General features: G+C 45.2%; 1 protein-coding gene across 1 annotated transcript; it reads right to left on the bottom strand.

The window, feature by feature from the left end:
• Positions 1–2775: 2775 nt before the first annotated feature.
• LOC104152104 (transmembrane protease serine 11C-like) lies at positions 2776–25949 on the bottom strand. Its single transcript, XM_068941135.1, has 12 exons — positions 25870–25949; positions 20724–20823; positions 20328–20373; positions 12193–12316; positions 11137–11252; positions 9704–9771; positions 8003–8166; positions 7164–7202; positions 5470–5653; positions 4986–5251; positions 3969–4111; positions 2776–3467 (listed from the first exon to the last, which is right to left on the bottom strand). Exons 4-12 carry the CDS (start codon positions 12290–12292, stop codon positions 3306–3308), a joined length of 1242 nt encoding a protein of 413 aa, XP_068797236.1. The 5' UTR covers positions 12293–12316; positions 20328–20373; positions 20724–20823; positions 25870–25949; the 3' UTR covers positions 2776–3305.

Below are 25949 nucleotides of genomic sequence, written 5' to 3' on the forward strand. Positions count from 1 at the left end.
GTCGTCTCCACCAAGCTGAAATTGAGCATCACCAGTGGAAACAGCTTAAAGCTCTTGTACAACGCGATTCACCCCCCTAGTGGCTGGTTCTTGCTGTACATCCAGAGTTCCCACTTGCACACACAACCGGGTAACCTCCAGGCAGCCCTGCCCAAGTCTGGGTGCTGGTATGGGGGTTTCCAGCTACACTCCTCAAGTGACAAGTCAGTGAAACCAGGGCTACTGCAGCCTGGCCTAGGCAAGTCAAGGACATTTGGATTCAGGGGGAGAAAAGAGGGGGGGAAAAAAAACGAACAACAACAAAAGCAGCAGCTCTGATTCCTATTTACATTAACAGCAGCTTTGTGCCCTCATGGGGATGTCAATCAGTCAGAGCTCATTTCTCAAGACCCTTTAACATCTGCACCCAAATCAAAAGTCAATGGAAGTGTAACACCTGAACAGCACTTTGAAAGCATGCCCTTTGGGGTAAACGAAAAGCAAGTCCAGAGGGTTAAGATAACATAAAAGCCAATAAATATATCATATAGGATGAACGTAACATGTTCTAGAACTGGTGAGTCCCCATCATAAAGTTGCTTACTGTGACACAGGAAATAAGTACCCAGAACAATAGATATTTTAAGTGGTTTTATTAACTTTACATTGTGTCTCGCACAACTGTATCATTAGACACGTCCTGTTCTGCCTTGAGTGCTGATGTTAATTCCTACAAAAATATGTCCAAGGGCAGACAAAGCCTGTGGCTTCATAAATAAGCAAGGTTTCAGCTAAAAAGAAACACTAGTCTGCTAGGCCACCTAACCAAATCAGAAGTTCTGCCACCTGTATTGCTTCAGGGGGCCAGTTTTCCTCAGGAAAAGCCAGACAAAGTTGACCTCAACTGAAGTTTTGCCATGAGAAGGAGATTAACTTGGGTCTATTTACACCAGCATGATTCACTATTGATGAGGTGCTCTTCAAAGTGTTGCTCCTGGCAGGCCCCCTTTACCCTGTGCTTGGCATCATCAAGAGGCCTCCAAGCATGCAAACTAGATTCCTTCCACAAGGAAATGAACTAGAAGGCTTTTCCAGCTGCTAGCAGGAAAACTCAAAGTCCATGGGGCCAGGCTATAGAAAGTGCAAAACACAGACTCCCCCAAAACACATACGGTTGAGATACCAGGTCCTCTACAGCTGCACAGCTCCTGGCTGCACCACACTGGCACTCAGCAGGAAGGCAAATTAGGTTCTCAGTCTCCCCAGGACTCAGAAACAGTCACTCCTTAAGCAAGTGATGGGATTCACCTTTTCAGCCTTATGTCTGCTACTCTGGGGAGTGGTATCTACTGCAGCCTTTTATACAGGGCAAAAATCTTAAGGCTTTCTGGTTTTGTACCCAAGGTAAGCATAACTGGAAAGTTCACAGATGCAAAAGAAATCACTGAGACATCTACTTACCTTTTTCTGGGAACCAATGACATGCTAGGATTTATAAGCCTAAAAATATTAGGTTCCCAAATTACAACCAAATTCAGCAGGAATCATTATGCCCTTTGGAGAGGAGAAAAAAAACACCACACAATCTTGAAGTGCTTTGGGAACTGGACATTCATGGTATCTTGCAAGGAGGCTTTTTGTCATGAAGATGCATGAATTTACTCACCAGCCCACTAAGATAATTGCTTCTGCAAGAAACTCAGACGATGTTTAATGATGTATGACAGGTACATCTACAGGCAATATTTCAAAGCAGTGTTCTGCTTAAGGGACTAAGATGAGATTTTTTGGGCTGAACCAACCTATGGAACCAATACGATACTTTATTCCCTATATAAGAATCAAGCCACCAAGGTTTTGTTACTGGGGAAGAGCTGGCACCTGTTGCACAGGTGAAGTTCCCTGACAGAACATTTTAAGTGCTAGGTCTTCCCGATACACACAAATGTAGAATGCACAACAGCTTCAGATCCTTACCCTGGAATTGTCCTTGACACTAGAATTGACCCTGCAAGATCACTTGACTTGTACTTAATTCATACAACATTTTAATCCTAAGATACAACATTTTAATCCTAAGACTGTCACCAAGAGGTTGTTGGCCCCAGATCTTCTTACCACAAGGATGCCAAGAGCCTGCTGTTAGCCTCATCTAGTCCAGCACAAGTTACCTGCCTGCTTGCCGCATTGGACCAGCTGCAGGCCTTGGCAGTGTGGCTGGCATCACTTTTGTCGAGTTTTTTCTCTTTTGATCACAAAGGGAAAGAAAGCATGTGGTATATGTATCTAGTCACTCGAAGACCACAACACTTGCTGTTGTCAAGATCAACATCCAGACAAAGCATTGGAAAGGATCTGCATACACACTAGGGATGCAGACAGGGTATAGACAGGGGCCAAGACATGCTGGTGTTTTCCTTATGGCTGGATGAAACACGGGCTCCTGAAAACCTCAAGTTAGAAAGAGCAGGAAGTTTGTGTGGTTGTGATCAAATCAAACAGCTATGGTCTGGCACTGGGACACAGTCACTTATATCCTCCAAGAAGAGATGTTCAATCTGATCCAGGAATCAGTATGAAGTTCTGCCAAGTCCCGAGGGAGACTGTTCCCCCACTACTGGATTTCCACCCACGGCACAAAGGCCAGCTTTTTAGGATGCAGCTGAACATGCACATGTTAACTTATAAAAACCTGGGAATACCATGAACAAGAAAGAGCAAGCAGGTTGGGTTGTTCATTTGTTCTGCAATGGTCCAGCAGAGATTGTAACAATTCTCCACATCACACAAAAAGTCAGCAGCACTTTTATTCAGAACCATACAACATGGAATGAGTTTTAAAATGGAAATTCAACCGCATATGATATGACAATAGACTGGTGTGAAAGGAAAGTGTTTTTTGGTCTCAAGTCCAGCAGTTGAGTCCAGGGCTTGATTCTAGCTCACCTACAGCTAGATGGAGCCTTGGGAGCACACAGCAAACGAATACTCCACATTTCAGTTGCAACTTGTCTAGGACACTGGTGAACAATCATTGCGCTCAAGTGTTTTGCCTAGGTGAAAAGGGGCAGCATAGGGAATAGAGGCCAAGGTTGCTGCCCCTTTAACAGTATTTCCCGAACAAGCAGCTCCTGGTCACGCAGATAATCTGCTCCTCTCTGGCTGTAGGCCAAACCAATTTCAAGTCCTAGACCACCCTGAGCTTGCTGGCAATTGATACACCACCACAAGCTAAGCCAGCAGCCAATTAGAGGGTAACCACAGAGCAGAACATGTCAGAGGAATAGCCTTACACACAGCCCGCAGAGCTTAACCCTCTGCAGGTTTCAGATACTCGTTTTGGAGGTGATCCAGTCTCGATAGTAAGTCACTCGTGTGTACACTCCTGGTTTATTTGGCTTGGCACATTCATCGCCCCAGCTCACTATTCCCACAAGATACCAGATTCCTCTGGAGTTTGCACTCACCAGTGGCCCACCAGAGTCACCCTAAGGAGAAAAACATCAACAGGCAGGAACAGAGAGCAAACAGTGTTCACTAATGCAGCAAGCAAACTGTTATGTTCTGTCACAAGTGATAGGCAGCCTCCACACTGTTTTATTAAGAACACAGGGTGACAGCTTGTGCCTAATTCAGAGCCTCTCCCATTCTACACCCTCACATCTTCATTCTCACACGCGTATTATATGCAAAAATAATGCATAGAAGCACAGACTTCAGCCCAGAAGCAACGAAGTCCTTAATTTACATCAGTCAAAATCTTGAACCCCATAACTTAAACATACTTTGGAAAACCTTGATTATGTCTGGACAACATGCTGGGCAATGTGCTCTAGGTGACCCTGCTGGAGCTGGGGCGTGGGATTAGATGACTTCTACAGGTCCCTTCCAACCTCAAACATTCTGCAAATCTTATTTCTTTACTAGGAAACATCACCTCCCACCTAGCCTACCATTTCCTTTCTACTGTTACATAAGGTGAGACTTACCTGGCAGGCATCTACCTGCCCCTCTAAATAGCCTGCACACAGCATTCCAGGTGTTATCATTCCATGGTACACTTGTCTCCTATTACAAATCCTGGAGCTTATAATTTTCACTTCTGCTTGTCGAAGTTGATATACACTATAGCCTACAAGGAAAAGCATCTTTAGGATTTGTACACAGGGTTTGCCACCTAAAGCACATGAGGATTACAAGTAGCCAGATTTTCCTAGCGGCTTTTCTGCCACTGCAGGCAATAAGGGAGCTACCCAATGTCTCAGGAAAAAAATTTCTTTTCTCCTCAAGTACTTCACCTGTCCCAAACACAACCCTTTCTCCATCTTCCATCCTCAGCAGATGCTATTTAACATAATGGGCATATCTGTGAAGGGATTTTTTTGTACATGTTTCGGTGCTCATTTGCCAACTGCAGGCTACAAGATATATGCCCTTGATGCCAGTGGAAAGAGCCAGTCAGTTAACTGGAATGTGGGTTTGGACAACAAGCAAGAGCCTAACACAAAACACAGCTTTTAGTCAAATGGCTCTCATAAGCACACTTTTAGCTCTGAGCATGGTCTCGAATCTTTAACACTGACTAAATTGAAATGAAGGCCATTTCTCAAGTCATTCGATGAACTGGAGCCTGAATGAGGACTGAAGAGAGTAACTGATCAAAATAGTTATGATACATCTATGATAGAAAGCTAGAGGGGAAGAACTCATGTGAGAGTTAAAGCCAGAGGATGAGGCCAGTGAGAACAGATGAATGAAGTCAGGCACTACAATATAACAGCAACAGAAAAGCTGCTCTTATTCCTACAGGGCCAGCCTGTAGTTTTTTTCCATCTTCCAAATTGCCAAATAGCCCTAAAAAAGCAGCAAACCAAGTCAATGAGTACACCATTAGCAAATGCACTTAACAAGAATGTCTAATCAACTCGAACAAATAAACAGAAAACTAATAAGAAGCTTCTCCGATACACATATGGGAAGGCACAGAAAGGGGAAGAGATACTCACCATCATTCCTCAGAGCTCCCCAACCTGTGACAAAACAGGTGGTGTTGTCTGGGAAAACATGAGATGCTTCAGGAAGACAGACACTGTGCACATCACTTGTGAACTTAATAGGTGAGGCAAGCTCCACAAGGGCCACGTCATATTCATGGCTATGGAGGTGATCATTGTATTCTTCATGAATGATAATGTTTCGGACATACTTTTTCTGTTTTGGAGATCTCAGCAGAGTCCCAAAGCTGGCAGTCCACCTCCGAGGTTCTATTTCTCTGAAAGAGATTGAAGGTTAAGTCACAGGCCTAAAGAAACAAGATTCCCAAAAGAGCTCAGCTTTCCAGTAAGGCATCAAAATGCTACACGTTGTCTAAGGAAGATAGCAGAGTCACATTACATTTTGCTTCAGCAGATACCAACATCAACAGCCCACATAAGGTCCTATTACAAGAGCCTCAAAGCCTACAAGGCCAGAAAGGTGCCAGTGACTTACCCTCTGAAGCAGTGGGCTGCAGTCAACAGCCACGTATTACTGATCACCGATGCGCCGCAGCGATGGATCCCATCAAGCTGAATACTGGCCTGCCAGGGCCATTCCCCATCCCGCGCGAGCTGCCCGCCAGCTATTCGCTCTACTCCTGAGAAGGAGGATGTCATCTGCCTCCTTATCCCACAGCCTGCCAACGAGAGAGAAGCTCTGCTTTAGCTGTTATTCAGGTTCAAGGAGATCAGGGTCTTGCTTTGGATGGGCCCATGTGACTGCTGGTGGGGTTGTAATAGGGCAGAGTCATCAAGTGACAACCTTCCGCTTCAGCAGTACCTCTAATAGCAGGGAAATGAGACGTAGTCATAAGAGTCTCAGGACAGATGTGGGGCAAACAGCTCAGTAGAAGAGTTGCTACCTTTTCATTAAGCCAGTTGTCAGGCACACAAGCTCCTTCCTAGGTGAGCTTTATGTCCGGTAGACTTTGTTTTGCAACTGCTAACTTAAAAATACTGCCTCTTTCTACAAACCTTGCCTTGTCTGATATGCTTCCCTTTCTACAACTGTGGTCACATAATATACAAACACCCTTTAGTGGGTCTGTGCACACACGCTCTTTCACACAGATTAGGCACAGCCAAGACACACGCACTACTGATTAACCTAAGCATTTATACTCATACAGCCTTCACAATAATGGCATCTGAGTCTCATCTAAAGCAGTTATACCTCTCATGCTACTGCATGAAAAAAGTTAGTATGAAAAGACTTGTTAAAAAGTCTGAAGTGCCAAAACACAGAGGCATATAAACATATAAACAGCCACCAGACCAAGATAGCTCCATGCTTTAACACACATGCACCAACACCAAAATGTGCAGAAGACACTGTGCATATCCCTGTGAACTCAGTGGAGGCATTATCCCCATCATTTGTAACGTCTCAACTGCATAGGTAAGGCCAGTACTGAACATGGTCAGTATATCTTTCTAGAGTGTCACTGAATTGCTAAAGAGTAGTTCAAGGGGAAAAAAGCAACAGATTTTGTCAGGCTACCTCAAGGTCAGCCTTGACAACAGATAAAAGACTCTTTTGGAAGGAGGAAAGAGGAGGTGCAGCTGCTAGAGCTGTTTACACTTCCCCAGATAGTTCATGTCCAGCCCCACATCCTGTACTACTGCGCAACACCTCTGATCTCCTGCAACATCTGGTTGCTCATGACCAGCAAGTGCTATCGCCTCCATGCAGGGCACGAGCAAGGCAACTACCCTTCTCTTCCAGGTGGCTATCACTAGACACAAAAGTAAAGTGGCATGGGAAGAGAGGAATGATGAATTTACCAGCAGTATAAGGGCTCCTCCACTTCGTCAGCAGGAAGAGTGCCATGAGCTGTGCCTCACAGCAGCTGTGGTCCTCATGCAAAGATCACCAAGAGCAGCCCATTTACATGCCCCAAAGGGACATCGTTAACAAAGCCAGAGCTGCCAACCACCTACAAGTCTGAAAGCTTAATACCGCAAACACTACAGAGTCCATATGACTGCAAGAAAGTGAGCTGAGTCCTCCCCAGCTTTTGCATTATCTGCTGCTCTAGCAATTTTTAAAAGTTACTTTTCAATCTGGATCTTAAGCATAAAAATCTGGTAACCACAGAACCTATAGCACCATGTCCCTGGACTAATTTTAATAGTGTTTGTACTTACAGTTGTTTAAAAGGTTTTCTCCCTTTTCCTTATTCAGCTCTGAAACGAAAAGCAAATAAAACAGTGAGAACATCTCATGCTCCTACCTGAGCCAGCACAGACTCCCTTCCTGTACCCAGCAAAATCAGAACAAGAGCAGATGCCTGCAAATAGGTCCAGGTAAGATCTACATGTGCTGGGTGCTGCGCATGATATAAAAGCCTATATGCATTTGTTCAGCTTAATGCACAATAAGCTGCTCAAAACAGTCTTAACAAGACTTCAGTACCTGCTACAGCAGTCTGTCACATGAGGAAGGAAAACAGCTGGTGACAAGGAAGGGGAACCATCTCAGCTTTTTTTTTTTTTAAATAACTTGAGGACTCTGCATTTGGGTACCTGGAGATACAGGCTCCCTTCATGCCTTAACAAACTCATCAGGGAGCAATACAAGTCACCAGTCACCATCTCATTGCTCTTAAATGTTGAAAACAGAAGACAGTCATCAGTGAACCCGCAGTTAGAGCCAGGCCTTTTTCCAGCGAATTAGCTGGGACATAACCTGTTTCAACAAAGCTAGGTCCCTTCACAGTGACAAAAGCTTCAGTGTACAGAGCAGAGTTAGAGCTAATGTAGGTGAGCGCCAGCCTGCCTTACCTCTGTTCACACCACTCCTTGTGCCACGGCTCTTGGGCCGTCAGCCAATAAGGCAACCTGACCTGTCCACACCACCATTTTGAGACAGGAGAAGAAAACAGCAGTGACACACGTTTGCATAATAAACTGAAACTCATTACACTGAGGACAACAAAGAATGAGGAACAAATTTCCAGCTAAAAATACAAACCTAAGGCACTTGCCTGTGAGTCTAAGGGTAGATTGGTCAACTTCCAAGAATGTCGTGCTTGCTTTCAGCCCTTTGCGTAACACACTGTTGATACGACCCCAGGTTGCTGCTTCATTATCAGCTGAGGCAATTTTAAATACCAGAACAACATATGCAAGCACTCCGCCAGGATCTGGGCTGCAAACCAACATCAAAGTCAGTGGTGTCATCTTTTTGACCACTAATCCTCTTAACTTTATTTTGCATTGTTTGCCTTCCTTGTAGAAGAACAGGTCTGGTCTGCGCAGATGCATAGTAAAAATAGCACGGTTGTGCACAGAAAAAGGAGGATGACTACATATGTCAGTAGGCAGCAAAGGGCTCAGCTCACACTATAATAATGATCTGAGAGATCTTCTAGGGGCAGTTAAGCAGCACAGATGAGGAAGAAATGCTCCCTTTGCCCCCACACAGCTCACAGACTTCAGTAGGAACACGACAAGGGTCAAGCCCTTCAACAAATGAAGGTGCCCAACAAGCAATTCCTAACAGCCATTCAAAAGATACAGTCCAGAAATTAAAAAGGTCTTTTGGCATTTCTTCTCATTTAAGTCAGTTGTCCATCTATTGGCTGGTTCTACTGAAGCACTGTTTGCTCCACAGCAACTAGAGACAAAACCCTTGCTAGCTTTTTGAGTTATCAGAGCTAGTCATGATTGTTCATTGTTAGGGTAAAACACAAAGCCCTGTATTTTAGGCTAACAGTCTACAGGAAGAGCAAGCCAAGCCTGGGAACAAAGACAGCAGAGGTGCAGCTAAGCTGGCCCAGTATCCAGTTGCATAAGAAGTTACCTGTACTGAAACAAAGCTTGGAGAATACACTATCTGGTCAACCTAAAAGGTGCAAAGAGATTGTTTGAAGTCTAGCCCCCAAATTCTGTGATTTCAGTTAAGACAATATGGGAGGCTTGCGGAAGACAAAAATTGCACCAGAAAACAATGTTGGACAGCTTAAGAAAACATCTCACTTTACCAAGAGACAGGTACAGCAAGTAAGCCCCGAAGCAGTGCTGTGGAGAAGAACATTTGCAGGAACTAAGACTGTTTTTCCTGCCTAGGGAAAAATATTCCACAGCAGAATCAGGCTTTACAGATATTACACAGTTTTGTTTTCGAGTTGTTTAGGAGAGGGAAGTGCTGGCTCTCACCAGTGAGAAAACATAACTACAGCACAAAGGAAAAAACTTTAAAAGCCCTCCCGCAGGGCCTTTATACCTGTATGTCCCACTGCCCCTCTTCCTTGATCTGTATCCAGGTATCTCACAGTGAATCATTTATCCCTTCAGACTCATTGAGGGGAGAGAGTGGCCACCTTCTGTGGTACCCCATGCAGAGGGCTAAACACCCCACAGGGAACCTGTGTGGAACAAGGAGCCAACTCCAGATCTCACATGCCCAGGATAAATTAGTAATTTGGTTACTGAAACAAACCACAGAACTGGTGTTTGGGGGGAACCCATTTGTAGAAGTAAAAGGCAACGTTTCTCCTCCTTGCTGACCTCTAAATATGATGGAGCCCTCTAACATGAGCGCCAAGGGAGAAGGACAAACAGCCAAGACTTCAGCATCCTACTGGCAAAATCAAGACAACCAGACAACCCTCTGTGTGGTCAAGGGATAAGGAAGGGAAAAAAATTTCTCATCCCCTCTTTTTCCTTACCTTCATATTACTTACCTTAGACTGACAACATGGGACCTGATGTACCTTTTGCTTAAAAAGGACGCCTTAAATATTCTGGACATCTGTTAAAGGGAAAGTGTATTAAACACATCTTTAACACACACACGCTCTCTGTATAAAACATACTGCCTTGTGAGCCTCTGAAATATGAGAGGCTGCCTTCAAATCTCTAATCTACCCAAACTACAGCAAAATCTCCACCGAAAACTGCTGCTTTTCTGTGAATACCAGTTCTGCAAAGCAGGCAGCTTTCAGTGTCCCTTCGCTCTCCAGGCACCTGTTGCGTCGCAGGGCTGCTGGAACAGGCAGCATGTGCGCTTACCATCTGCTTGCACATAGTCAGCAAGCCATCGTTAACCCACTACAAAAAAGCTTTAAGCTTAAGGCCGCAGAGCTTGCATTGTGGAGAAGGAGTAGCTGCATGACCCCTCCACCTTTTAAAATTGAATTTAAAAACCTTAACAGCACCCAGAAAGACGCACACAATCTTGACTCTCTAAATGAAAAGTGAGTTGCCAGGACTTTTCCCTCAATATTTTCTCCGCGTAATGCTTTCTCACTACGCTGTGTTTTCTCCAGCTCTAAAATAATTTTGGAGGCTCTCTTCTGCACCACCCTAGTTTCCCACTGTCTGTGTTAAACGGCAAAGAAAGCCACAGAGAATCCACCCTGCCAGCAGTACACGTCAGGCAAATAACTTTACCCGTCTCCAGTTTATATGTGGCATGGGCCTAGTATCGTATCATATCAAAAATACGGTCTGCCAGGCACCACCCCTGCACTGAACTTTTCCATGGCTCTGCATTTACAAGTCCTACATCCAGCAGCAGGGAGGCACAGGGTCATTTGCTGCCCTCTACAGAAATCCCCTGCAACTGTGGGCAGGCCACAAAGGTCTCAAGCTCCCAACAGTAGTGAAACATCTAACTCCTGATGATTTCAAGGAAAGCTAGACACCTAAATACTGTCACAATTTAAACCCTGATCACATTGTGCTGATTTTCTCCTCATCTGCCCAGCAATCGCACCAACCTACCTCTAAGGAATTTGGGAAGATAAATACCATAGGAAAACGTAAAGATACACAGATACCACAGCACTGAGGGCCATAGGCATAGACACTGCTGATCTACCAACTGACTCCAATGGAGTCTTTCCATCCAAGGGATCCCCCAACTTTCCAAACTTTTAGGACTTAACCTTGCTGTTCCACTTCGGTTGGCAGTTACAGGCACGGCTGACTCAACCACATCAAGTTAAACGCAGGTCAATGGCATTGCCAAGGAATAGGCTCGTCATCTTCAGTGTTTAATTTTGATCTTTTCCTCATGCTTCCAACCCTTTGACCTAGGAATAGGCTACTACAACCACAGTTAGAGGACTCTTCCCCGTGGGCCAGGCAGAAATAGAGAAATATCTTGGCTTACCATTGTTTCAATCTCTTCACTCAGGTGTCTGAACTGTTCAGTGGTTTGCCTCTGGTAGTAAGGGTCATAGCGGACATTGGAGATTTTGAAAGTTGCATTGTAATATCGGTCCTCATCTACAGGAGGAGAAAGGAAGGATCACCGACTGCCCTTATTACAGTTCAGACATGCACAGCACCTCGCAGAACACAGCCCAAACCAGGCTGCCAGGCTCTAGCTGTGACCCTATCAGGTGAGGAATCGCAAATTTGGCCAAGCTCTGAGCAACACCACAGGGAAGGATGGTCCAGGCCATCCCGTTGCTCCCTGGAGTTGTTTATACCCATTCAGCCATCAAGTTAAGGTTAAGATCTGGCCTTGAAGTGGATAGCAGAGAGGAGTCCTTTAATGCAGAGTTAGCAAAAGGCAGAGCTAAAACAACAGGAAAGCTACAGCATCTCCTGGTCAGTTTGTCTGCTGTGTGGAGGTAAGCTGCGGTCTCCTCGAGTCTTGGTGAGCTGAGATAGCAGAACAGCCAGCGCCATCCCAGCAGGAACACATCTCAGAATTCCCTCACCTGGGGATCTCAGTCAGAACCTGGGAATGGCATAGCTACATTCAAGGGCTACTGAAGCTGGTTCAGGACTACCAGGACTAATATTTGCACTCTGAGAAGCCCAAACCTCTGCTCTCTTTCTCATTCTGGAACCTCCTAGAGGTGCCAGGTTAGGCCTCTACAAAAAGCCTGTCAAAGGCCGAGCTTGCTCTGCAAAGGCCAACTGCTAGACACAGCCCTGACTTACACAGAAGACTGCTTACTATTGACTAACCACCAGTACAGACAACAGGGAGTGAGAAGAAAGAGACCGAAAAAACCGAATTCCTCACTTCAGGTAAATGATATTTTAAGTATTCTTGAAGGTTTTCTAGTTAACACAGGACTTTAATAGGGTCTGGATAAGTTTTCTCATGGGGATTCTACACACAGCAGGTGAATTTCATCCTTTCATAACCAGGTAGGACCACCCAGCGAGTGTAACAGATATGTCTTCTGACAGGAAGAGAAAGTACGCTTACCACTACACAAAAAATATGTGATCAAGCCAATGACAAGGACCAAACCGAAGACCACTGACAGAGTGATGACTGCTATCTTCCACAGCTCCATAGGCTTCATTGATGTGGCCAGTGGGATCAATACCTGCATTGGCAAAGAAAACAAAGAAACTCAACTTTGTCACAAACACAATAACAAGTCCTGAACCAAACCATACTGGTGCAACTTCACTTAGGCCCCCCTGACACACTCACAGACTGGAAGGACCCTCTGGAGCTCAGTCTGGCCCCCTGCTCAAAGAAGGGTCTCCTAGAACAGGTTGTTCCAGGTTTTGTCTAGTCATGTTTTGAATATTTCCAAGGATGGAGAACACGCAGCCTCTCTAGGGCCCTAGTTCAGCATCTGACCATCTCAGTAGCAAAAACTTTTTTCCTTATGTTTAGTCAGAATTTCTCTTGCACCTGCTTCCCCTCATTGTATCTCTCATACCTTTGAGAAAAGTCTAGAGTAGGGCAGACCAATATTGCTTAGTAGAGGCAATTTCTCAAGAAATACTACACAGATTTCTAGTGCAACTGACTGCCCAAGTAGATATTTAAATTGAACACAAGTCTAACATTTCATGACTGATCAAATAACTTCTGCAAGGATATTCTATACTACCAGAGATGCTATACAAAACAGTTTTAGGTTGCTTTTAGTTTGCTAATTGCTGCCACTCAGGCTATCTCCAAAAGCATTTGGGCTTCACTGTATCAAAATGATACATACATTGCTAGGCATTATCCTGTCCCCTGACAGACAATTTGAAAAAAGGGAGAGAAACAGCTATTTGCATATAACACGATATCGCAACAAGAGCCAGCCTTATTGACTTGCAAAAAGCCAGTAAGAGGCCTGTGAAAGGGTCAGGAACTTGACTCAAGCATGTACTTGAAGCTCAAAAAATGGGGGCTGGAAAAGGCAGAATATGAGCAGGCAGAGCAGGCTTACACCAGGAGGCCAGTGGCCCAAGGCTGGCCGAGGGGGCAGACAGGCAGCAAAGACGAGGAGATCACACAATCACAGAATGGCCGAAGTTGGAAGGGACCTCTGGAGATCATCTAGTCCAACTCCCCCCACCCCTGCTCCAACATGGTCATCTAGAGCACATTGCACAGGAGCACGTACAGGCAGGTTTTGAATATCTGCAGTGAAGGAGATTCCACAGCCTCTCTGGACAACCTGTTCCAGAGCTCTGTCACCCTCACAGGAAAGAAGTTTCTCCTCAGACTGCGGCACAACTTCCTGTGTTTCAGCCCGTCGTCTCTCGTCTTGTTGTTGCACACCACTAAGAGTCTGGCCCCATCCTCTTGACACCCTCCCTTCACATACTTGTACACATTGATCAGATCTCTGTCTTCTCTTCTCCAGGCTGAACAGGCCCAGCTCTCAGCCTTTCTTCAGAGTAGAGATGCTCCAGTCCCCTCATCCTCTTCATAGCCCTCCACTGCACTCTCTCCAGGAGTGCCATGTCTCTCTTGTACCGGGGAGCCCAGAATTGGACTCAGTACTCCAAAGGAGGCCTCACCAGGGCTGAGGAGAGGAGGAGAAGATCACCTGCCTCCACCTAATGCACCCCAGCAGACCATTGGCCCTCCTGGCCACGAGGACACGTTGCTGCCTCATGCTTCACTTGTTGTCCACCAGCAATCCCAGGTCCTTCTCTGCAGAACTGCTTGCCAGCAGGTCAGCCCCCAGCCTGTACTGGTGCAGGGGGTTATTCCTCCCCAGGTGCACGACCCTGCACTTGCCTCTGTTGACCTTCAGGAGATGCCTCTCCACCCAGCCTGTCCACATCCCTCTGAATGGCAGCACAGTCTTCTGGTGTGTCAGCCACTCCTCCCAGCTTAGTCTCATCTGCAAAGTTGTTGAGGGTGCACTCTGTCCCTTCCTCAAGGTCATCGATGAATACATTGAGCAAGACTGGACCCAGGACTGACCCCTGCAGGACACCACTAGCTACAGGCCTCCAACTTGACTCTGCGCCATTCACCACAATCCTCTGAGCTCGACCATCCAGCCAGTTCTCAAGCCACCTCACCGTCCACTCATCTAGCCCACACTTCCTGAGCTTACCTAGGAGGATGTGATGGGAGACAGCGTCAAAAGCCTTGCTGAAGGCCAGGGAGACAACATCCACTGCTCTGCCCTCATCTACCCAGCCAGTCATTCCATCCGAGAAGGCTAGCAGATTGGACAAGCATGAGTCCCCTTTGGTGAATCCATGCTGACTACTCCTGATCACCTTCTTGTCCTCCACATGCTTAGAGATGAGCTGTTCCATCACCTTTCCAGGGATGGAGGGGAGGCTGACAGGCCTGGAGTTCCCTGGATCCTCCTTCTGGCCCTTTTGGAAGACTGGAGTGACATTGAGGCCTGGAAGAAAGCCAGGCACCTCTCCTGATCTCCAGGACCTTGCCAAGATGATGGAGAGTGGCCTAGCATAACATCCGCCAGCTCCCTCAGCACTCGTGGGTGCATCCCATCGGGGCCCATGGATTTATGGAGGTCAAATTTGCCCAGATGATCTCTAACCTGATCCTCCTCAACCAAGGGAGAGTCTTCCTTTCTCCAGACTTTCTCTTGTCTCCAGGATCTGGAAGTCCTGAGGGCCAGCCTTAGTAGCAAAGACTGACAAATGAACCCAAAACAGCAAAAGATAATGAAGCAGTAGGAGAGCAAGGGTTGTACACTCTGCCCAGAGAGCAGTGCCAAGCAAAAGTAAAACCTTGTTTTTGCCTAATGGGAGCACTAGTAGGCATCCTAATCCCCTGCTTAAGAAGGGAGGCAGGAAAATTTTAACACTCAAGCTCGTGGTGTACTGGAAGGGAAAAGCTGAATAGGGCAGCTTTGGCCAGCACTGCAACCACAGGTTGCCACTGGATACAGGAATACACAGGACAGACAGCCAGGATCAAGCCTTCCTGCTTCAGCAGTGCACACTAGGGACAAGGCTGGTTCCTCTTCTGCTGTACCTACTCTGTTGGGAAGAGCCCTGTTCTGGCAATGCATAGTCCAAGTTTTCCCCACATCTAGTCATCTTCCTACTAGATTGGCTCCATTACATGACGGCAAGGAGGCTCTGCAAAGCAGACTCTGAAGAGCAATTTCAAAGCCAGGCTGGCCAAGATTTCTTTGGAAACTGCAGGTTGCAGAGAGCATGTGATATGCAGACACTGGAGCTGAACTGGCTCCACGGAGACCTTGACTCCTGCCCATCTGGACCTCTACTATATCCATTTTCCATGACCCTTGAGGCTCCAAAAGGCACAGAGATTCAGATGAAAACCAAAGACCTCTAGGACTGCCCTACCTCAGTTTCTTCACCAACCTGCAGCCTCCCCTGGGGCATCCCTATCCTCATCTCTGGTTCACAATTTCTCTTTCAAATTGCAGAACCCCTCAGGCCTGAACAGCATCAGAACATCCCTCCTTTACTCTCTGCACAGACAGCACACAGCACAGCCCTCATCGCATACAGCCAACTCCACAAATAGCAAGGCAACTGTAGTTTCATCTCAAACACCGGCTTTTTTGAACTGGAGCCATGGCCTTATGCCTAAGCTACAAAAGCTTAAGACACGCACTTGAAAAACAAACGTGTGGTTGCCTGTGGGACTTGTGCTCTGCCAGGGGCTGTCCTGCATCGCAGCCTGTCTCATTTCCTTTTCATACTGCCAAATAGGCAGCACAGACCCTTTTCCCCAGTATTTCACAACTGCCTGCTCTCCACAGGCAGCACAGAGGAGAAAACCAGGGGAAACAGATATGCTGGGAACTGCCCAAGCACTGGGTGAAATGAAACACAGGACATGAGGAATCAAATGCCCTTTCCATTTCTGATGCTGATTTTGCTTTAAAATGATTTAGAAAAACAGTTTAAAGGAAGTATTTCCATACAGTTGTATATAATCTCTTTGTATATCCCACACACATCTTCAAATCCCAAAGTTTCCCCTCTCCCTTTCTACCTTTCCTCCCTTTATCAGGGTGTTCTGGGAAATTCCAGTCTTGCTACAACCAGTAGCAGAACAGGAGAAATCTCTCATGCAGGGCAAGTGCCACGTCTCCAACAGCATACAACCAGCCATACACATCCTTCAGCTGTGCTGCATGAGTGTTCGATCCAGCTCAGCAGTTCCCAATTTTTTGCTCACTGCTTTATCAGACATGTTAGCCACCAGCCATGCAGAGGGCTTGGGAAAACTCTCCTGTTTTTAAGCTGTACAGAGAAAGCCCAGTCTTTTGCCGCTGTTCCAGGAACTGGCTTGAGAGCAAGGAAAAGATGACCCTTTATGACTGCACAGCAGCTATGCTCTACTCTCTGAAAAACAGTTTGAGGGCAGGCATACTGTTGGTGTTAGAGCAGCAAACATTTCCAGTTTGCCCAACTGGCTCCTTCACTCCCCATAGCCATTTTTGTATACCACAAAGGGCAGGATTGTCATGCTTTGCCAAAATAACTAATGGACAGGGATCGCTGTGCCTCAAACATCCAGCTCCCTCATTAAATGTTTCAGTAACAGAGCCCCTGTTCAGGTATTGCGACTGGTGCATGGCCTTCTCTGCACTTCTGCCTGGATGTCAGCTCTGGGTGATGCTGCCTGTTGCTCCACCTCACTCACCAAAAACCCTGCTCTCTCCAGCAACAGACCCTGACTGTGGAAATGCTCATCCTCCATGCTGCTGATGAAGGCAGACAGCATCAGATCCCCTTCACCTGTAGAGATGCATCCCTTATTTCCTCTCACAGCAAACAGGTGCTGTTTAACCCAGAAGCGTTTTTCCTTGGTCAACCCCAACACCAGTTCCTTACAGATGCCTCCCAGAGGCAGGTACTTTCTACAGTCTCCTTTCTTGCTTCCTTATACCATATGCTTTGATTTCTAAACAGAGTATGAGAGCTGACTCCAGTAAGCTGCCAATTCACTTTCAGTGGGGCAGTCAGGGGAACTGAGGTAACATCAATACATTCATCCACCAGCATGACACTCCTGTGAGGAGGAGAAGGAGGAGGAGAATAATAGCCTTCCTTCCTCAAGAGCAAACCTCAGCAAGACAGCAGAAGCCACTCTCCTCCAGGAGACCTCGAAGGCTGAGTCTGCTCTCCTCAGAAAAACCATCTCCTCCCAGGCAGTGCCTGGCAAGTTTCAGTCTGCAGTGAGTTAGCAAAAAGCTCCGAGTCCGAGATATTTCAGTTCAATGCAAAACCACTTGTCTTGGCAAGTCTGAACAAACCATAGACCACCTCTGACAATCACTTCTCATTTAAAACAAGCTTCATTCCCAAGGCACCCAAGACAACCCATAGGGACAGCAGCATCTGACAGATTATCACTGTTCAGCTGGGTCTAGAAAGGCAAACTAGTCTCTTATTTTATAATCCCTTGACTCTGAGCCAAAGAATGCATTTTGATCACTAAAAAGTTATTCCCCATTGAAAAAAATCCATTATTGCTAAGTTTTACTTTGGCCTTTCAAAACGAACTATTTTGGAAATAACTATATTCTACAGAAACATAGCTATGTTAAACACAAGTTTCCTATTTAAAAAAAGCCTTCCTGCAGGAAATTTCAAAAATAAGTCAAATACAGCAAGAAGTAAAGCTAAGTTAATGCTTACTAGTGCATTAAGAAGAAAGCTCATTGAAATTTGAATACAGCTAGAATTGTCTGGATTTCCTTGTGAAACCAAAATGGAAGGAACCAAGAGCATCTCAGGTTGAATTTCTGATCAACCCAAAACAAACTCTTTACCTTCCACTTGGAAGGTTTACCCATAATCAAAAAGACAAGCACAATATATAGGTGATAAGCTGTTCCTCCTCTCTCACCCTGTATCAAGCTCCCTAAAGGTTACCACCCTCATTCACAACATGAGGGCTTCAAGTTCAGCTCCCACCTCTGCCAGGTGGCATTGGATTCATTATATTGAATTTCTCTCCATCTCTTCTAGTTGGGCTCTTCTACTGCACAATGCCAGAAGCCTCTACAATAACTGTGCTAGAAAACAGATGATCTTTGTGAAATGACTGTTCAGACAGGGAAAGGAAGTGAAGCTACCTCACCTGTGCCCTTTAGAAAAGGGCCCTAGCCACTATGTTCAGCATGAACAACCACCCTGTTTTATTTTGGGAATCTGCCCTTGTCGTTTTTTGGCTTTTTAAGCTAAAACCTTATAACAGCTCTGACCTAAATTTGCTAGCACTTTTAGACTGATCCCAACTACCTTTTTTGACACCAACTATTTGCTGGAAGTGTTTTGTCAAGCTCTGCACAGAATTAAACACGCAACCTCTTCTCTTCTGCTGCCTTATCCATTGCTGTCTTTCTGCAATTAATTTAGCCAAACCCTGCTCATGGATACCACGATACTCTCCGGAAAGGAACATGGCAGACCATGGGCTGCAGAGGCACTCAGCAGAGCAAGGGGGCTGTGTGCCCATGGAAAGCTTTGCTGAGCAGGGTCTCTCCAGGCTTAGAGTCACACTCCATTTTCCATTCTAACATGAACCCAGGCACATCCCTACAATCACTCTTCCTAGGAATGGGACCTATTCATGAGGCAATGGAATTATCTACTGGGCTGGTGAAGGCAATTTGAAGATCTAGACTACATCCTCAAAGTTACCAACATTGGCAAGGTGGCTGGCGACAGCAGCAGTCAGAGCACACCTGGCTCACCCCAGGAGCCCCCTAGCAAAAACATAGGGCTATGCAACCAAAACAGATATTCTACTCTCATCTTTGTCACAAGCATTGCAAGCAATCCTACCCACCCAACGCTTCTCTGCTCTTCTAGCATATCCACCACACACCCTCTACAAACAGGGCAATATTCCTCTGCTTCTTTGGGTGTTGAGACAAAATTGGCTATGCTTGTGGAAGCCTGGCAAGATCCTCATTTGAGGAAGGTCAAATATCTGGCTCAGTCATTCAGCTTTTGACTTCTCCCAAAGCAATTCCAACACAACACAAGACTTGATCACTGAAGGAATCTGCCGAGGAAAACAACGTGTGTGTTCTATGTGTCATGCTGAATCAGCTCCATCTCCCCACACCCTTATGCATCCCAACAAAGACAGTAGGTGCTGCATGCCACCCCTCTGCAACAGGATAATATATCACTAACATATTCACCACTCGCAAATTGAGCTCCTCCCCTTAACAACCCAACTCCAAGGCTTTTCTGCTCCCAGCAGCTTACTTTAGCTGTCCAAAGCTGACAGCTCCCAATTCTGTTCCTGTGACTTGCAGCAAGATTCAAGGGTGGCGTTCAGTCTTTGAAATATGTTAACCCAGCCCTCACGGGTAACTAGATTTCCACATTGCCAAAATGCTGCTCATACAGCCTTCCCCAACTATACGATCACCTTTGCAATCAGGACAAAACACTTCTCGATAATCTGTTTTGCACAGGGTTTTTGGAGGTTGATCACTAGGACAGAGTTGGTATCTTATTATACAAGTTGGTATCTTGTAGTACAAAAATCTGTGCTGTAAAGCACAACCAAAAAAAAAAACCTGGCTTAACAGAGTCTTTCTACAGTTTATTGCCCCAGCCAACATCGCAGAAAGAGTCCCCTGTTCTCAACAAGCTTTAGAGGAATTAGCAGGGCTGCTCACTACAGAAGGACACGACAACCTGCATGACAATGGAAGAGACCATCCCAGTTTAAGGGAAATATTAAGTATTTGGCCACTGATTGCTTCCAGATTAGGATAAGGTTTTACAATTTCTACATCTTTTTTACTTCTCAGACTTTCACTACCAGATGGATTAGTCATAGATTGGTGCCTTATTCTGTTAGTTCAGTCCTAGAATACAGCAATAGGCCTCTGCTTTTCAGCCACTGAGAAATGCTCTCCCTCCCTTCCCCTTTGACAGGTTGAAATCTACTCTAGCAGTGATACTAGACAAGCAGCTAAAATCCACCTGGTTTCTTCAGTCCGATTTTCATTCCAAGGTGGGGTGGGTGAAATGGTCTGGTGCCAGGTTTGGTACAACTCCCAGCAGATCCTGCACAGATTAACACTATGCTGGCTGCATGCAAAGCCCCACTAAAATCAACATGAGCAGAAGCAGCTACTTTTACTACTTTACCCCACTCACCTAATGCACCATACTGTGAGCTCAGCCGTCGTCACTGCAGCACGTCCTAAATAGGGCAGCACAAGGGGCAGATCAGAGTTAGCAGGCAGTAAGAGGATCCTCACTTGGCCCCCCTCTTCAACCTTGGGGTCCAGAGACCTCCTTGATTTGTCACCACACCCTGCTGTCAAGCAGCCCAGGGAATTCTTGGAAGACAAATGTGTTCTGGGTAAGAAGGAAGTATCAGAAGGATTAGCGATGCTCCGAAGGCAATTCAAGTCATAAGTAAAGTCCAAGTTAGTACTATTCTTCTCAGTCCCCAGGCAAAGCCCAGAAACTGCCCTACAAATCCATGCATTACACAGGCATACCACCCAAGCTGCCAAGTGACAAGTCAGATGACAGTGTTGCACTCACCCCTGGGTACCAGCGACAGGTCCGTGAGGAGCCCTCTGTCTGGGAGATGTGATGTCCTGAGCGTCACAACACAATGTGCAGCATCTCAGCAGGCTTGAGACTTTATCGCCCAAATTAGGAAAGCAAGGAGTCATAGGCAAGTCAGAACAAACGAGTCCAGCAAGTCTCAGTGACAAAGGCTTAGCCAGTAGCATGATTCCTCCTCTAAAACAATAATAACAGTACACTTCTTTCATCTTACCTTTCATCCAGGAATCCCAAAGCCTTTTCAGAGTATTAACTACACCCTGCAACACCCCAAATCAGAAGAGCCATGAAAATTTTGCAAGGACAGTATATTTCCTCCTTTACTACAATTAAAAACAATCAGAAGTTATGGGCAGGACCAATGCGGAGAATTTGCATATACTGAAGAGACTGTGTTCAGTCCCAGGGCAGATGCGGAGCTGACATAAATCAAGGTAGCTTCAGTGACATATGCCTCTGAACTGCCTCGGAACTTCCTTGAACTGCATAGTTTGGCCAGACAAAAGCTTGTCCCTGGTAACAGTAGGTACATTCAAGTTTATGATTCTCCTTTAACTCCCTGAAAGCCAGTTTTAATTGTGGTCACCTAGCTGCAGGTATTTCTGCCCAGCAAAAATTCTTCTCGGTCAAGCATTTGTGATACAAGTAATTTACAAATTGTGGAGATGAGCATTTCTACTTGTGCTAGTTACAGCAAGTTAATTGCTAAGTCAGTTAGCCGAGGCACAAACCTGAGCCTAAGGTAGCATTTCTCAGTCTTCTCTGGCTGGCAATCCTTTTTTTCAAATTTAAGTTTGACAGTTCCACTAAATTTACTCCAAGATCAATAGATACAAACAGAGATTTGTTGTGGAAGGCAAGTAAGCAGAACAGAACAGATACACGTGGTATAGATTTTTTGTTTTATCGTAATGAAGTTTCTAATACCTAGAGATTCTTCCCCTCCCTCCTGAATTGTCCTCATTTGACACCTCTGCAGCCTAGGACTTGCCAGCTGAGAAACGCCCTGCTCCCAACACATCTTATATGGCTGGATTACTTCTTCCCAGGCCATGTTCAGTCCATACCCACCTAATAAGCAACACAGTCTTTCTGCGAAGGCCAGTTTCTTTTGAATGAAACACATACCAAAGATGAGCCTCAACTTCTCATTATTTGGGTTCAGTCAAGGTCTCAGAATAACTTGTTCTGAAATATTATGATACAGCTGCTACTAACACATATTATGTAACTGCCTCTCAATGCTTTAAAAGGAAGCTACATTGCCCTCCCATAAAGGCATGCTTCTATTGAGTCAAGCCAGGTGCGTAAGAGAAATGCGGGCAGAAGCCTTGCTAGAGGGTGAGATTTTTTGAGGTTAATGCATCTAGTGTCATACAATTTCCTGGCCAGGGTGTAGGTTGTGTGGATATTCATTCATTCCAGGCAGCCCACAGTCTTCAGACAGAGCCTGGCCTTTTGACTATTACAGCACAGGTGGAAAAAAGCACCATGACAGAGGCCTCACGGGAATCCCTGAACAGTCTCACCTGCAGGCAAAACAACCCAGTGCTGCTGCAGTAGAGGGGGTAACTAAGGAGGTTTTCAGAAGCACAGAAAAGCTGCTCCAGATGTAATTTTATGACAGAAAGGCATCAAACTGGTGAAGGATGTAATAATTTGGATTCACAAGCCCTTCTTTATAGAAAGTGACTATGCATCATCTTTTGCTGCCAATACCTCCTTGGGGCAGAAATGGCACCTGGAAGGAAGGGACAGGCAATAGCCATTGCTGATTCAGTTACCAGGTACCTAACTGGTTTAGCTCATGTATTATTTGCCTTCTGGTCCAATACTAATGAACCTCACGAGGAGGCTGGACAAGTTGTGAAACACGGCTGAGGAGCCAGTGGTTGTAGTCCATGTGGGTAAACAGATAAAAGGAAAGGAAAGGAGGGAGATTCTGGAGACAGAATGTAGGATGTCAGGTAGGAAGACCAAGACGCCCTATATAACATGGGCTGCGGCTGGAAGGGAGGCAAAGCATCAGTGTGTGACTAAAGCAACAGTGTCAGGGAGAGAAGTTCAGACTCAGCAGGGACGAAGGAAGCTTCTAAAGTAGCAGGACCCTAACAAAGGAAGGCCAGATTTCACCTGAACTGAGAGGGAAACATCTGCACCTCACATCAAGACGACCATATGGAAACTTCAGATTGAAAAGTAGGAGAAAGGCTGGGGCAGAGGAGGCACTGTTCTGAATCCTAAGGTAGACACCACATCCTCAAGTACAGAACAGGACAGAAGTTGGCAAAAATCAAATAGGAAACCAAGTCAAAAGAGTCCCATGTAAACAGGATAGAGAGAAACAAAGCCAAAGCAGCAATTCCCATGTTTTACAGAATTGGCTAAGAAATATGTTAGTGCACACACAAAAGGCTTAAACAAGGACAAGGACACAGTAGGCATAAAGGAAGCTTTGGTGGCAGGAAGACAGTGGAATGCTGAAACATCAAGGAACAATTATTTCCAATCATTTCAATTACTCTCAGGTAACATGTGAAAACTTGACATTGAGTACTGAGATAACACTAGATTTCTACATACTGTTAGTGACTGACTCAAACTGGTAGTCAGGGAACCCACAAGAAGGGAAGCAACTCTCATTTCAGGCCTGAACAGCATGCAGGATAAGTCTATGACATTATTGCCAAATACTTCAACTACAACAGCATCTAGTTGATGGAATTTTTACGGGAGACCCAAAGCCTCAAGATCCACTGCTGCAATTTTCAATTTCAAAGAGAAGAATCACATAAAAGTGGAAAAATAAATAAGAACATAAAAGCAGCACCTTGGGGAACCGATTTTTTTTTTCAGGAGACAGACTATTTGAAGATATCATGCTAGTCTCAGATCAGAAATGTCCTGCCCAAAGAAAGAAGCCTTGAGAAAGCCCAATGCTAAACATCAGGGCAAAAAAAACAACACATTGGGGAAAAAGAAAGCGTACTTCAGAAAAGCTGAAAAATGGAAAGGATTATAAATTCAGGTAGTTGAACCACAAAAACCCAATTAGGCAGGCTCGAAGTAGAATAATCTAGCTGTTCTGAAGTGTCAGTAGAAAAGACTACAGGGCAGGGAAGCCAACAACAAAATGAACAGTAACAAGTGACCAAGCCCAAGCAGCATTCAGCCAGAGTGAAGGATGGAAAAACCAGAATGACTGACTATGGTTGCAACCTCTCACCTAACACTACTTTACCTCCCAGAGGCCTGGGAGAAGTCTTTCAAAAAATGTTCTAGATCAAACATGGGGAACCTCTGACAATGAAGTATGCTCTCTTTGCTGACCAAATTAGTACAAGTGACTACATAACAGAAGTAGCAGGTATTTCCATAAATATGCTACATGGGATGGAATCATCATGGCTTTTGTAAAGCAAAGTCCTGCCTTGCAAACCTACTTAAATTCTTGAGTCAGCCAGACGAAGCACAAGGGAGGTCTGGCTGATGTTGCCTACTCCAATTTCCAAAAGGCATTAAACAAGGTCTCTCACGAAAGCCTCTTAAAGGAACTGAGCTGCCATGGGATAAGGCGGCTTAAGATGGGAAACTAGTTAAAAGAGAACAATTGAAGAGCAGAAATAAATGATTACTTTTTGGATGAAGCCAGGTCATGATCTCACAGGAAGATTCATAAATGATCTAGAAAAGAAATTAGCAAGATGATTATTTTCCCCATGATATCTACTTATAGCAGTAAAAAGGAAAGCTAAACACAGCAAGCTGCAGAAGCATCTTATAATACCAAGGGACTGTATGATAAAATAGATCAACTTGGGAACAGGTAGGTGTGAAGTGCCACACATGCTGAAGTGTGTCCTAACCTTAAAGTGATAAGTGCCAAGTCGGTAATTCTTTTCAGGAATAAGATTGAGACAAAGAGTCCTATAAGAACATCAATTCACTAGCAGTCCAAAACAAGAGGAAACTCTAGGAATTACTTGGAAAGGGAATAGAGAAACAAGTAGAAAACAAACTTATGTCACAGAATTAATCCACAGCACACCTGTATCCTAAATACGACAGGAATTTCTGGACCCCCATTTCTCCATCTCAAAACAAATACAGAGGAATTAAATTGTAGACGGTCCTGAAAAAGACAATAGAGCTGACCAAAGGAACAGAACAGCTTCTGTATACAGCATGACTGAAGGGACTGGGATTCTGCAACTTGAAAAAGGTGCAGAGGGAGGGAAGGGAGGACTATAGTGTGTGGAACTGAGGAGGTGAACAAAGAATGACTGTTCATTGCTCCTTCTAACAACAAGAACTAGGGGACTTCTAACAAGACTGGCAGGTTTAAAACAAAACCTAAAAGATGCCTGTTCACTGTATGACAGTGTAAGGCATGAGACTCCTTCCTGCAAGGTATGCAAAATGCTATGTGTTTTACAATTTAAAAATGAGATGAGTCAATATAGTGGAAGAAAATCCTCATAGAGTTTCCCTAGGCACCCGCCATTGGCTGCTCCATAACTCCCTGTTCATTTGACTGCCAGGAATTCTTTCTTAATAATGAAGTACTTTTAGTCCTGTGAGGTAATAACTTCCAGCTTAGGATCAACGTTCCTCCCCACCTGTCTCCTGAACAAAACATGGTCTGACCTACCTAGCTAGCTCACTAGCCAGCCACAGGAAGGATGCATTGGTCTTGTTGCTCTTGAGACAGGTAAGGACAGCAAGGCAGTCATTGCATCAGAAGAGCCAAGATATCAAGTTTCTCAGCAATCCATAGCTCATTTAGCTCGGGTTGCAGGGGAAGCTTGTGCTTTGCAGCAAGCACCCAATCCTGGCTACAGATTACAGGCATCCTTAAAGCTGATAGCAAGAGATAGCACACAAGGCTTCAAAAACTAAGCCTTTAAACTGCAAAAAGGGGCTGTGGCGCCAGGTACGGCAAATGGCATTCTTACTATCTGAAAGAAGCTAAGTGATGTCACAAAAGCAACAACTTTTCAGGTTCTGCACAGAAGTCAAATTTGCTAACTTCTCTTTGAAAAGAGTTCAGACATGCACCTTGCTTTCCCTACATACTCCCAAACTCGGCAAGAGAGGACAGGATACAACAGGCACTTACCTGAAGTCAAAGCAGGAAACAGTGTTTGCTTTCACATTTGGACACCAGGATGATGTCAGTTCTTCAGTCAACGAGCCAAG

The sequence above is a fragment of the Struthio camelus genome, chromosome 4 (genome assembly GCF_040807025.1).
Source record: "Struthio camelus isolate bStrCam1 chromosome 4, bStrCam1.hap1, whole genome shotgun sequence".
Taxonomy (NCBI): Eukaryota; Metazoa; Chordata; class Aves; order Struthioniformes; family Struthionidae; genus Struthio; species Struthio camelus.

What these genes read in the sequence shown, in the direction of transcription:
- LOC104152104 (XM_068941135.1), bottom strand. Translation starts at nt 12,292, where the DNA reads ATGAAGCCTATGGAGCTGTGGAAGATAGCAGTCATCACTCTGTCAGTG. An exon ending in TCCCATGTTGTCAGTCTAAG is followed by an intron (nt 8,167 to 9,703) that starts GTAAGTAATATG and finishes GTTGGTTTGCAG; the next exon opens with CCCAGATCCTGGCGGAGTGC. An exon ending in AGAAAACCTTTTAAACAACT is followed by an intron (nt 5,654 to 7,163) that starts GTAAGTACAAAC and finishes TCTCGTTGGCAG; the next exon opens with GCTGTGGGATAAGGAGGCAG.